This window comes from Scophthalmus maximus, chromosome 5 (assembly GCF_022379125.1).
Source record: "Scophthalmus maximus strain ysfricsl-2021 chromosome 5, ASM2237912v1, whole genome shotgun sequence".
Classification (NCBI taxonomy): Eukaryota; Metazoa; Chordata; class Actinopteri; order Pleuronectiformes; family Scophthalmidae; genus Scophthalmus; species Scophthalmus maximus.
In genome coordinates this window covers 13,580,410-13,593,400 of record NC_061519.1, presented here as the reverse complement: position 1 = coordinate 13,593,400, position 12,991 = coordinate 13,580,410, and the positions used below count along the sequence as shown (strand labels likewise).

The window sequence follows — 12,991 nt, the reverse complement described above, 5'->3', positions numbered from 1 at the left end:
TACATATCTACAGTGTCATTAATTACACCATTAGAGCACATGCATACAATTCATCTTAAAGCCAGTAATTAGTTTTATGACCGGTTATTTATTCCCACTGGTCGGCTGGCTGATAAAAAGAGCCCCATAGGTTTCTTTCTCACAAACCATTTACATGCTTGAAACTAGCAATGGTTAAGTAATTGCCTCCTGCTTTGAGTGATCGACAAGACTAAAAAAAGCAATTTATGAACCAGTCGATTTACCACTTGTGCACAAGCAGGCCCCAGTCAAGCCTGGTCTCGTGCCTACTTTGATACTGGGCCTCACATAGTGCGAAGACGCGGGTCTCTCTCCCTTCTCCCTGTTTATTTGAACTAGATTCATGGCATCCATTGGGTTATTAATGACCGTGCTAGTAATCGGGACGCTCTAGTTTTAGCACTGCCAGTGTGATTATTTGAACAAGGCCTCTCTGCTTTGTCTCGCCACACACAGGTGATATTCTGAGCTGTTGCTGAGTTCTCCAACTTCCTATAGCAACCTGTTTCCCTATCTCTCAAGCAGATTGTTTGACAAGCTCAGCGTTTGAGGCTTTGAAATGTGTCAGTATGATTGATAATCAGTTATCATGATCTGTCTGATTAATCTCTCTCGCTTTCTCTGTTCTTTGAATGTATAGGCCACTGGAGTTGGCGTACAAGTATGGCAACCTCAGTGAAGGAGTGTGCAAGCCAGGATATGCAGCAGCCAAGATGACCACCATCTATCCTAAGTGAGGGGGACTGCTCGTTCTTTTACACATAATTTCTGATAAACAGGGTTGCAAATGCATTGGATGTCCTGGAGTTTTCCTTTATCTAAATGTACTGGCAGACTCCTATCTTTTAAATTTAACAACTTCATATACACAATCAGGAGCTTCACAGACAAATCCTTGTATTTGGATGTCAGCACAAGAAAAGCTAAAACTTTTTTACTCAAACATACCAAGATGCATGATGTCACTCAAGGCTGCTTGGCCTTTAGGGGTTTTGAGTCAGAAACAGAGAAGCCGCCACATTCCTGTACAATCTCCCCCAGTTTCTATCATGTTTCTATCATCTCCTCCTCCACCACAGCAACTCAACTGTGTCCTTGTGATCCCCCCACGTCACACAAAAGAGCCTTTGTCACTCGAACACAAGGTCTCCCATCTTTCCCTTATCATATCCTAGAGCGCAAGAGTCGTCCTCTATGAACGCCACCAACCAACTTCCTGTCCTGACTCATCATGAGTTTCCTGCTACCCAGCCCACACAATCAACACAGTTCTCCACGGCCCACTCTGATGTCATTGGCTCTTTTGATTTTCCTCTGCGCTTCTCTTTGCCGCGCATCACAGCTTGATCTATAGCACATTGTCCCATTAGCCTTCCTGGAGCTAAGCTAATAGGGGGGCAATTTTCCGCATTGCTGAACAATATCCAGTGGCCCCTCGATTCAGTTCTTGACCCAGTTATCGGACAGCACAAGAATTGAACCTGTTTTTTTCTATGGCCTGAAGATGCACAGCTACAGTAAATTTTTTAGATGAGATAAAGCTCAACAATATATTCCAATATATGACTCCATATGTGATGTACAGTATTGAATGACTTGACATCAATAATAACATCAGCTGCAGTGTTGGCTGTAAATTGCAGCGCTGCTCAATGAGACAGACCAAGCAGTTTGGTCGATCTGCCCTCTCCCTCTTCGAGAGGCTACGTGTTAACAATGTCCTCCCTCATAATGACTTCCTCTAATCAGCCGCACGTGTCGGATCAAAGTTCTGTGCAACACTGAAACCCCACTGGGAGCCCTGTGATTGCTACCACCTTCGACACAGTCACACACGGGTCAATCAGGACAATTTATGCCGCGCTTTGTGGTAGTTTGTGCACATGTATGTATTTGTATGCACGAGTGTATGTTTAAAAGTACACAATTTGTGCAGTGTGTGTTTGTGATTTATTGTGTCGTATTGGGAGGAGTACAACCAATTAACGACTTGTTCTTCTCGATCTCAGCCTACTTTGTATGTTTACGAGGCAGAAAACAAATCGGTTAAAGTTTTCTTGTTAGCATTTTATCTAAATAGGAGTGGTCCACAGTTCAGTTGTTAGAGAAAACCTACTTAACCTCTAGCAGTGAGGTCTCGTGGCTCTCCCTCTAATCATCTCTTGCTTCCTCCATGTTTGCCTTCGCTGAAGCCCCTTGCCCCCGTTGAGTCCAATTTATTTTCCACACCTCCCCTCCCCTCTGCTTTACCCAAAACTGTTTGCATTGGAGCCCTAAATCAAGTCTTGGCAGTGAACCTGAAGCGGCACGGTTATGAAAATATCGCCAGTGAGAGATGGACGCAGCAAAGGAAGCAAGCACAATGCATCCTTGCCTGTTGGCTGTTTTGGGAGCCCTTGCTTTTTATTTAACAACAAGCAGCCCCCTGTCTCTCTGCTTTATCAGGATGTCAGTGACTGACTGTCGGTCAGGGTTCAGTGATCCTGTGTTATTTATAGCCCCTTATGGCCTCCGTCTTGGCTTTAATGAATCTCCATTTGTTTTGGCAGGATAGAAGTGTGTGTGTGTGTGTGTGTGTGTGTGTGTGTGTGTGTGTGTGTGTGTGTGTGTGTGTGTGTGTGTGTGTGTGTGTGTGTGTGTGTGTGTGTGTGTGTGTGTGTGTGTGTGTGTGTGTGTGTGTGTGTGTGTGTGTGTGTGTGTGTGTGTGTGTGTGTGTGTGTGTGTGTGTCAGGTGATATGAGGAGACGAGAGAGCCATACATAACTGCTTCTCCTCTGGAGTCTTTGCTCTGTTGCTTTAACGCTGGAGGATAATGAGATTATCAAAGACTTATTAGGGTGCTTGGAAGAGGTTAAAACTGTCCAGAAGGCTTTCCAATAATGTCAGCCATGTTTGGTCATCGCGCCTCAAATCGCCACATATTCCTTTGTGAACCAACAGCACTGTTTTGGTAACAAGCGGTCCCAGATTCCTGCTGAGTGTAATTGCACTTGTGTGTCCTCTCTTGATTCCACAAAGTTTAAAATGTGTCTTTCAAGTCGGTGTGGTCTATCACCGTCGGAGCCATAATTTACAGATGGGACAGAGAGAATAACCATTTGTGTGTTTTGGGCAGCCGACCATCATCCCTTCAGCAAGATGCAGTAGTTGTGTTCCTTCTGGTCTAGTTCCAGTTAATGTGACAGTACAACAATTCCCTGTAACTGTCTTTTATCATAAACAAAATAAAACACACCAGCTCTTTCGATCTCTGCCCAGCATTGTCTTTGTCTGTCCTGAATGATCGTTTAGGTTTCACATCAAAGTTGTAGAAGTATATCTCCATAAGAGAGACAACTCTCTCCTCTTGTGCCCCCTTCCCCCCAGCCTGACAGCAGGTCATGAAAACACACATCCATCCTGAAGCCACACTCGCTGAAGTGGCACGTAGCCCAGCACTCGGGTCGTAGGCGTGACTAAGAGGAAATGACTTCTTTTGATTTCAGTGCCGCAATTAATCAAAGAGGGACACACACACACACACACACACACACACACACACACACACACACACGTGTATACAGACACAGGATAAGGAAGAGGCGATGCTGGAAGTGGCAGTTCATGGGGCATTAGAAACATTGGTCACAGGTGTATTTTTGAATATCGGGCTCTATTTGTCTTTTAATATGGCAGGATGAGTGCATGGCTTCTCACTCAAGTAGTTTAAACTGTGCTCTCTGTCCTGGACAAACACAGACCTTTTATATTCCAGGCTCATGTCTTTGAGATGGCTCTTGTCAGACAACAAAATCCTCCTCTCTGATTCAGTTTGTAGAAAGAGTCTTGGCCAAGATCATTTGATGAAAAGCATTGTGACAGGAGTATGTTTCTGGGCAGATTGGTCAAAACTGTCAGCTGTGATTTAGGTCTGGGTGGAGAGGTTTTGTTGATGGTTATGAACTGCAGCTGCCGCCTGTGTCTCTGCATGCTGCTCAGTTTGTATACCCCACTCAGTTTAAGCACCCTTTGCGAATGTGCTGGTTTTGGGAAGCTTTAGCATGGCACAGGAGTTTGGAACTCTATTAGATTGACAATGGAATAAGTAAATTTGTTTACGTCTTTGTGGCTTAAACTTTGCCTGAGATATTAACACTATGGGTCACAGTTGGAGCAGGTTTAATGGGCATCAACAGGATGTGTGATCAGAGATGTCGCCAAAATCACAAAAGAAGTAGTTTTCAATGATGTGAGGTGTTTACTAAGGAAAGTTATTATGACCATATGATGCCTTCCTCGTAGTTCCGTGTCTCTACTGATGAACCCTTTCTGTCATTCACCCTCTTCCTTCTGTCCGTTCTCTCCTTTGCAGGTTCATGAAACCAGCGCCCATGTTTCTTGATCGGAATTTCAAACGTCTCGCAAAAGTCGGCAGTTATTTACCCCCATTTGGTTTTAAAACACAAGGTAAGAAATATTAATTTCATCAGTTACCCTACACTAACGCTCCTTAGCAGAGGAAACCGTTTCACTTTGTGCACAAGCACATCATCAGTGTGTAACAACAAGCAGAGTTCTCGTCCTCTGACCTTAACACCCATCAACACTTCAGATATCAAACCAGTACATGATACCATGGGAAGTGAAGAGATAAGATTAACCTGGCTTCAGTGACATGGTTGGTTACATATTTTCCACTACTTAGATGCTGAAGGTCCCCTGAATGTTACCTTTGTGCTCCGTCAAGTTCTCCGCTGTCATACCGACACACAGACACATACTCACACTCACACACAGCCTCAGTCACTATCAAAAGAGCACTCCCTGTGCGAGTGTTACACCTGGTTTCTGTTTTCTCCACGGACTGCGACGGCAATAGGGTTTCCCTTTTAGTGGTACCCATGTGGAGAGATGATACGTGTGGATCTTGAATAGAGCGCCACAAAGGATTCCAAATTGGGAACACGGAGCGGTGGTGGGCGGGAGTTTTATTTTTACTTTTTATTCTTCCAGGACGTAACTAACTGGCACACATCAACCGTAGCCTGAGAACAGTAAAGCTGTGTTGATTCTGTCCCAGAGAAAAGCCTCTTGTCATGATGCCAGTCAGCTACTGAATGGGCAACGTGTTTCTGGTTATATTTTGTATTAATTGTTTAATGTTGCCCTGCAAATTAAATTCTCTCTTCAGCAGTGGAAAGAGTGAGGCCGTTTGCATGTTGCTGCATGATCAGCAAATGAGCTCACTCAGTTTTCCTTGGCACATTTTGAGAAATTTAAAATATACATGAGCAAAAGAAGGCTGACGGTTATGCACAAAAGATGAAGATGGAAGGTTCTTGCCACACTTGGTTCACTGAGGACTTCACGTTTTTGTTCCAACTAGTGCAGCTCAAAGACATTTACAGATGGCTGCCAAGCTGATGTTACAACAGTTCGAATGCAAACAGCATAACTGTTTAAATGTGAAAACATATGTGAATGTGAATAGCATAAAAGTAATTTAAGAATGATAAAAAAACTTATAGAATTGGAAGAATATTAGCTATTCTATTAAGTAATTGAATCAGGTCTTAGTTACTTTGCATATGAATATAATATTATTGAAATATCCACAGACACAAGGAATTTGAGGGCTTATCTCCTGCTTTATCTGTTTTGTAACGTGTCACAAGATCAGGTGCACATTCATATCATAAATTCCATTCCCTCTTTTGCCTTATTGACATCAGGGCAAGACATAATTATAGAAATTATCGAAATACAGTAGAGCAGAACTAATAAATCATATCCCTCCCTGCACCAGTGGGTGTTGTTTTCATTCTCGGCATACGATCCGAATGAAGGCACACAGACCGTTATGCAACTTTACACACAGGTTGGAAGAAACATGATTCAGCCAGAAGGACTTAATGAACCGGAGCCAACATTTCAAAACTCCTCTGATTTGCAGTCTACACGCAGCAGTCTTCAGATATTTTTATAAAAGATTTTTCAAATACCAATATCTTTGATTAATATATTGTCATACTGTAAAACCTGAATAGGTGCAGGCCTAACAAATACCACTCTCTCATCTCATGATCTTTTGTATTGTTTAGGCTACGCTTGTCCCAACAATGTGTCTGTGTTTATGTGTGTGCGACGCTTCCGTCGCTCCTCTGCGTTGCTGGTAAAGATTTTTGTCATTTCAAGAGTTCCATGTTGGACTAGTGTCTGAACTTACAGCCACTTGTCCCCCAGCTCTGCCATCAGACATACTTGGCTGAAATGTTTACCCCGGGTACTTATAACAATTAGCTCCCATGTCGTCCTCTGGAAGAGAGTCCTGCCCATTGTGATTTTTCACTTTTCACCCACTTGGATCCAGGTGTGGTCCGCGCTCTTGTGTTTATGCTGTTCGGGGTGATGCTTGACGCCAGACATCGACACCACATCTAAACAATGGGCTGTTGCTCTGCTCGCCTCTCCTCGGCAGGTTAATCATTAGGATCGTTAGCCAGGGTGAATGGGGCTGTAATATGTCTTACAAACAGCTTTGAGGCCCCAGTCTAAACCCTGCGCGTCTCACTCTTCCCTTTACTCTCGCTTTTGAAGTTTCTCTTGGCCGTCATTTGCAGACTATGTGCTATATGATGATTGTATTACGCCAAGAGGTGAAGGCAAAAAAAATGACACTCATTTTTTAACAACTGGTTGCAGGGTGCCAAGAGAGAAAAATAGACGACATGATGGTATAATCCAAGTTGTCCTTCTATGGTGCTTCTGCATTACTGCAAATGTAACTCTGATTAAAGATGGTGGCGACTGTAATGGAATCTGCTTCATTTGGGACGTTATGATGGGAGAATTACAAGTATGAGAAGCCTAAAAATGGTCAAGAGGAGAGAGGAAATATATGTAATAATCTAACAATGGAAGCATGACTCGAGCAGAATGCCCCGTAGAACATGGCAGGAATGCGCGCTATGGCTAAACATCCCCGTTTCTCACCCTGCGATCAGAGGGGTGTAGGCCACGCACGGAGACGAGCTCACCGTCGCCCTCTTAACCAGGAGAATGTGCTTGTTTGAAAACAGCATTCCTTTCTGAGTGCTTTTATGGGAGAGTTTCTACATACACACACATACCATCCAGAACCCTGTATGTCTGTTTCTCCCAGATTTACTCCTCTCCATTTCATCCCATCACCACTACTCCTGAGGGCTGATTGGTCACTCCTTATCTGTGACTGAATAAACGGAGAGAGGTGTTCTCTCCTCCAACTGTCTTAAGACCACCTAGATTGCTATGTCTCTTGTGGGGTGTTTGTTGGAGCTTTCGGCAGTTTATACATCTGAAATTCTGTTTTTTCTAATAACTCCACTGTTTTTTAAGGAGTGAGCATTTTCATGACTAACCCTGATGATAACGATACATTTCCTCTTGCCAGATTTAATGACCATCTTGAGCTTCTTTTCAATCATGAACTCTGGAAAATGTCTGGGAAATCGGGTCCGTACATTTTCCGCGTAACGCAACAGGAGTCAGAAGCGTTCACAACAGCAGGACATGGCGACAATTCACTTTGGAAATCAGTGTTTTGGTTTACAGTCATCAACACGCTCACTCGCTCACTGTGAATTCTCCTGCTGTGTTCTTGGGGGGCTGGCAGCAAAAGTTCCGGAAAATGTCTGGAGCAAAATTTGTAAACTTTTTGAGAATTTGACACAAAACTTCTTTCAATGCCTAGAAAGCACATATCCAACAATGTCTTTATACACTAACTGCTCAGCAAAATAAAATAACCTACACATTGTGTTCATATAAGAAGTATTTTTTGGATAAAGTGCACTACATTGTGTGGAGACAACTTCATGTCTTGTTAAGTCTCGTCCTCATTGTGGTTGTTTCCCTTTTTTTTCCAATGCAGAGAGAATCATAGACAGCATTTTAACTACCACGAAAAATTATGGACTTGGAGAAGAGCTGGACAGGTAATGATTACTACTCACCCACATCAGCAGGAAAGTCCTGTTTTGTCTGTCCATGAGTTCTTAATATCACCGACCTCTGACCCTCCTGACTTCCAGTCTCAGCTGTAAAAGATGCATCATCGTGGGCAACGGGGGCATCCTGTCCAACAAGTCTTTGGGCTCCCGGATAGATGACTACGATGTTGTAGTCAGGTGAGATGACTCCTTCAAGACATAAGACACGATGATTATAATTTGTTAAACTTATAAAAGCATAGTCTGGTTAAGTATACATAACAACATTTTAGTTATCTGACTAAAGTTTCTGCATTATAAACTGTTGGGGTTCTTTGAGGCACAAATTACACTCTCCAAGAAATTTTCTTTGTGCTGGCAGGTTGAACGAGGCACCGGTGAGTGGTTATGGCAAAGACGTAGGGACCAAAACCACCGTCAGGATAACCTATCCAGAGGGAGCAATCCAGAAGCCTGAAAACTACGAAAAAGACTCACTTTTTGTCTTTTCTGCTTTCAAACCGCTGGATTTCAAGTGGCTCAGACAGATGGTCTTCAAGGAGAAACTGGTGAGGATGCATTTAAATTATTGTAAAGGAATTAAGTGACCGCCTTTAACATATTTATCACACACACACTAAAATATTATGATAATCAAAAAAGACAATCATAATAATCTGGCGACTCGCAGCAGAAAAATCTGAAACACTGAGCGGGTGCTCAAATATAACAGAAAACAAGAAAAGTTTCCGCTGCACAAAAAATTGTTTGTTGTTCTCATTTCTAGATCTGCTTAAAAGTAGAATTTAAATTTTCTTTGTTAGTCTAAATTTGTCTGAATGTCAGAGGTTTTTTTTCGAAGAACGTCGAAGTTTAAACTCTGATCACATTCTGTACATTCCTTTCTTTGGAAACGTAAGCCATTCTAGTGAAGGGATTAAGTGGACAACATGAATGTCTAATATATAGTGTGGATGTTTTAGATGGTTCAAATGCCTGCTGTGGAAAGTACAGTTGAGAAAAACCAATGACTGAGACAAGTTATTTTTTTCCCTCCGTCTTTGGGAAGAGAGATTTTTGTTCATGCTATATCTCCGCAAACGATTCTCTCCTGTCTCTCCTCCTCTCTCGCATCTGAATGTTGCCGCACTTGTAATTATGAATTAATTTACCACATGGCAAATCTTTTGGTTGTCCTTTGAAAAATGATGATTGCCACAGTTAAATGACAGACGGTGAGCTGGCCCCTTAATCACAAGGGTCAAACTGAATGGCTGAACAGACTTTTCCCTTATCTCTTGAGGTTTTGCAGAAAGCATTCATTTTAAATAGCCCCCGTGTCTCCATATTAAAACCTTTGTCACAAAAAAAAGCTCTCATAAGCACTTTCATTCAGTTCAGCCTCTGGTATCACTGTGACATTTCTTTTGTTGAGTCCATTCAACTCCTGGACAATGGAAGCTCTTAGTAAAAGACACAGAGGCATTAAAATGAAATGAAGTGTTATTTAGAGGGCCATCCGTTGTTACATGTTTTAGCCCATTTACTACAAATAGCTGTTATTGTACATCGTTGCTGAGCATTTTGCAAAAACCTTCACTGTCGAAGATTTAAATAAGAATTTATTTAATTTAATTTTTTTTACAGTACTTGAAGCTACACTATATCTGAATAAGGTAATGTCAATAAAGCCCTTTGTAGATAAATTAATCTGAATTCATCAGCCTCTAAGCATTTAAACATTTGTCCATTTCATTGTAAAATGAAATTATACCGTTGCAAATGAAGTTGATTTTATGAAAGATACTTAACATAAGTTGTATAATGGGTAAAAGCAGCTGTACAATCATTAAGTGTATGTTCTATATTTAGCCATTGTTAGTGCAGAATGCTTCTGTCTAAACGGACAAAGAGAATTTGTGAAACCTGCTTCAGTTTCCACCACAGCTGTGTGACTTTGAGGAACAAGGAGAGAATGTTTTTTCCCTTTGGGGGGGAAAAGAATCTCGATTGAGAAAACGAGGATAAAAATATAAAGAGGAAAGGGCGATACATTTATGGCAGGGGATGGAAAGGGTAAGCTGAAACGAAGTAATGGTGTGAAGTTGGATTAAAGGATGAGAGATTAGAGGAATGGTAGATGGAAAGGATAAAGTTAAATCGGGTAAAGGGATAATAGCTGAGGAAAAGAAAAGGAGCGGTGTGAAGTAACGGTAAAGGAAAATGGAGGAAAATTGTTTGCTTGGCTGGCTGATGGCCTCTTCAGCCTTTGATAGGGCCCAGGTTTTTCTGGTGTGTCGGAGGGAAAGGACAGTGGAAATGGCTGCCTGGGATAATTGATCTGGCCCCTGGCATCTGACTCAGCCGTCTTTGATCTGCCGAGGAAGGAAGAATGTTTCCCATGGGTTAGAAATCAGGGAACAAAAAAAAGAAAAAAGAAATCGGTGTCTTTTGGGCCGAGCCTTAATGATCATATAGAAGAAGAGAACTGACAGATGTGAAAAAGACCCATGTTTGACCTCAGGATGGTCCTTCGTCTTTAGTCCTGGGTAAATGTATCTTTAATGGCCGGCTGAGGTCACTGGGATTAGTTTTTTAACACTTAAGTCCAGCTCAGCTCAGTGTCAGCAATAATATACAATAACAGACATCAATGCAACATATACACATTTTTGGATTGTTATTACGAGACCCCAAACCAATTTTAGACTGACTAGACTTTTAGTGTTGTTTGTTGTCCGCAGTTTTGGCCTAGTAGTTTGCACATAGGTCTCCCATTCCAGAGGATCCAGGTTCGCGGCCCGGCCAAAGCAGTAAAATCACAACAATTACAAAGAGAGAAGCAAGCTTTCTCCAAAATAGCAAACTGCCCCCTTAACATACTGTGTTTCCAGATACAAGGCAGGTAACTGAGACAATATCTGTTTACTAGTGGATCATTAGTCTTACACAGCAACATGAAAGGAACTGTTAAAAGACTGTTATCCTGGCTTCATAGTATCTGACTCACACCCACATTGGACTAATGCAGTGGAAACAAAAACATGAAGAGGTGTTTATGTTTGTATGTACATGTGCCATCTGGGAACTCGGGGACACATTTCCCGAAAACACTGACTATAAACGTTTATTTTATTTTCTTAACACATTTTTCCCAGCAGACAACTGGTGTCCAAATTAATAAAAAGCAACAGTTTGAGATTTGATACAGCACTCTCCATAGGGTATGGAGCAGCAACAATCCCCATCTTGGCTCTGTCCATTTAGTCCATGTACCCGAGACATCATGTAACTACGGACAGCCGTCCTTGAGGAGCTTTTACATCTGCTGGCGGAGCTGGGGATTTCTTTGTGTAACCTGTGCACTCACAGCTGGAAGGGACTCAAAACCTTTTCACTCTCCTTTTGCGGCTATGAAAGCAAGTGTCCTTCTTTGCTGTCTTTTCTTAAAAGGTTAGTGGGTAGTGACTCATCTAGCCAGTGGTCAGCGAGCTTGAATGTCCTGCGCTATTACGGCTTTTCAAATGCCTACAGCACAGTCTTGGTTGGATGAACAGAATACAAATTGGAGAGGCAATTTCCCAATCTATTATACACTCTCTCTCTCTCACTCACACAAACACACGCGCGCACACTCACTCACACATGCAGAGAGTGATAAACTTCAGGTCAAAATTCTGAACCAAGTCTTGATCTGAAAAGTTGCCCTTGATCTTCAAAACATCTTCAGCCTGCAGACCAGTTCTGTCTCTGAATGTGTTTTGCATTTTAGATCAGCGCAGTCCTTTACCACATCTACAATCACTGTACCGAAGCATCACAAGGCTTCCAACTTCCCTAATCCCTCATTACCACAGGTATAAGTGATTACAACTCGGCTTAGTCCCTCTTGAAAGTCCGACCCCACGTATGCAGCAGTCGGGTTGATTGCCCGGTTGCATGCTGTTTACAAATGTGCTCAAACATGATTTCCACAATTGTCGATATTCCCTTTTTTTTTTTTTTTTGCTATGAGACTATTTTCGATTTTTGCCGTCATGCACAGCGCGCACTCACGGTTCATGCACACACAGCCGCAGTTGTTTGTATATGCAGGGATATTTTCAAACAGCCAGTGAAGGATATACAGCCAGCGGTAAACACGGGGTTGGAAGGTGGAGTGTCGGTGTTCTATCTCTTCTGTTTGTTTACAGGAGCTTTCCCTGCCTCTGGACAGGCCAGAGAGATAAATGATGGATAGAGACAATTTAAGGAAAAGGGTATTTCCTTCTTTAACAGAAAAATACATACTGGGCTTCTTTCTCAAAGGAATCAAAATATAGTAGTGAAGCTCATCTTTTAAAAAAAAGATCTCATCTGTTAGAAATACAGTGTGCGAGGAACTTCTAATGTAGCCTGTTGATTTCTTATAACCAACAACAAATTTCCAAATTATCTTCTGACTGGAATATTGTTAGGAAATGTTTCCTTATCATGGCACTCTGTGTAACAGAGGTTTTCAGGTTTTCATTTTGTAGACATGTCATTTCTGCCGGAAAGGTTCGTTGCAACTCTTATCACAGATAATTCTCTGTACGACAGAAATAACAGCTATATGCGTCCTTTTTGTTTTTAAGCCCAAACATCTGTGCAGGAGCCTAAAGTAGCATGCATACATGCATTCATAAACATTTACATACTTGTAAACAGGGATTCTGAACATGAACCAAGTCACTAACATAGTGTCCGGATGTCACTGATTACCATGAGTGTTGTGTTTCGAAAATGAGTCACCTACCTAGCCTGCAATGATTAACACTCAGAGCTGCACACCGAGTTCCCTTAGTCGTATGTTGTCATGTGATGGATGCTGAAGTATTTACCCAAGTTCAAGGAGGGCTACTTGTCAAAATAAGTCAAAAGAAAGACTGATTCGTTTTTTTTAAGTCGGATACCAGCAGGCCCTGCCAGTAGCGATAGCTGTTTGATCTTCCACCATGTCACCTGTTGGTAGTCAGAGGCCAGGCCGCACGCACGCACGC

The 12,991-nt window shown here is 42.2% G+C and overlaps 1 protein-coding gene across 9 annotated transcripts in view; it reads left to right on the top strand.

The window, feature by feature from the left end:
- Window positions 1-12,991, top strand: part of st3gal3b (ST3 beta-galactoside alpha-2,3-sialyltransferase 3b) — a 44,298-nt gene that overhangs the window by 17,931 nt on the left and 13,376 nt on the right. For all 9 annotated transcript variants that reach the window (XM_035635573.2, XM_035635574.2, XM_035635576.2 and 6 more), the window contains 5 exons: window positions 662-754; window positions 4,373-4,467; window positions 7,913-7,976; window positions 8,073-8,168; window positions 8,353-8,539. In XM_035635573.2, coding sequence (XP_035491466.1) covers window positions 662-754; window positions 4,373-4,467; window positions 7,913-7,976; window positions 8,073-8,168; window positions 8,353-8,539 — 535 coding nt within the window. The remainder of the gene's footprint in view (window positions 1-661; window positions 755-4,372; window positions 4,468-7,912; window positions 7,977-8,072; window positions 8,169-8,352; window positions 8,540-12,991) is intronic.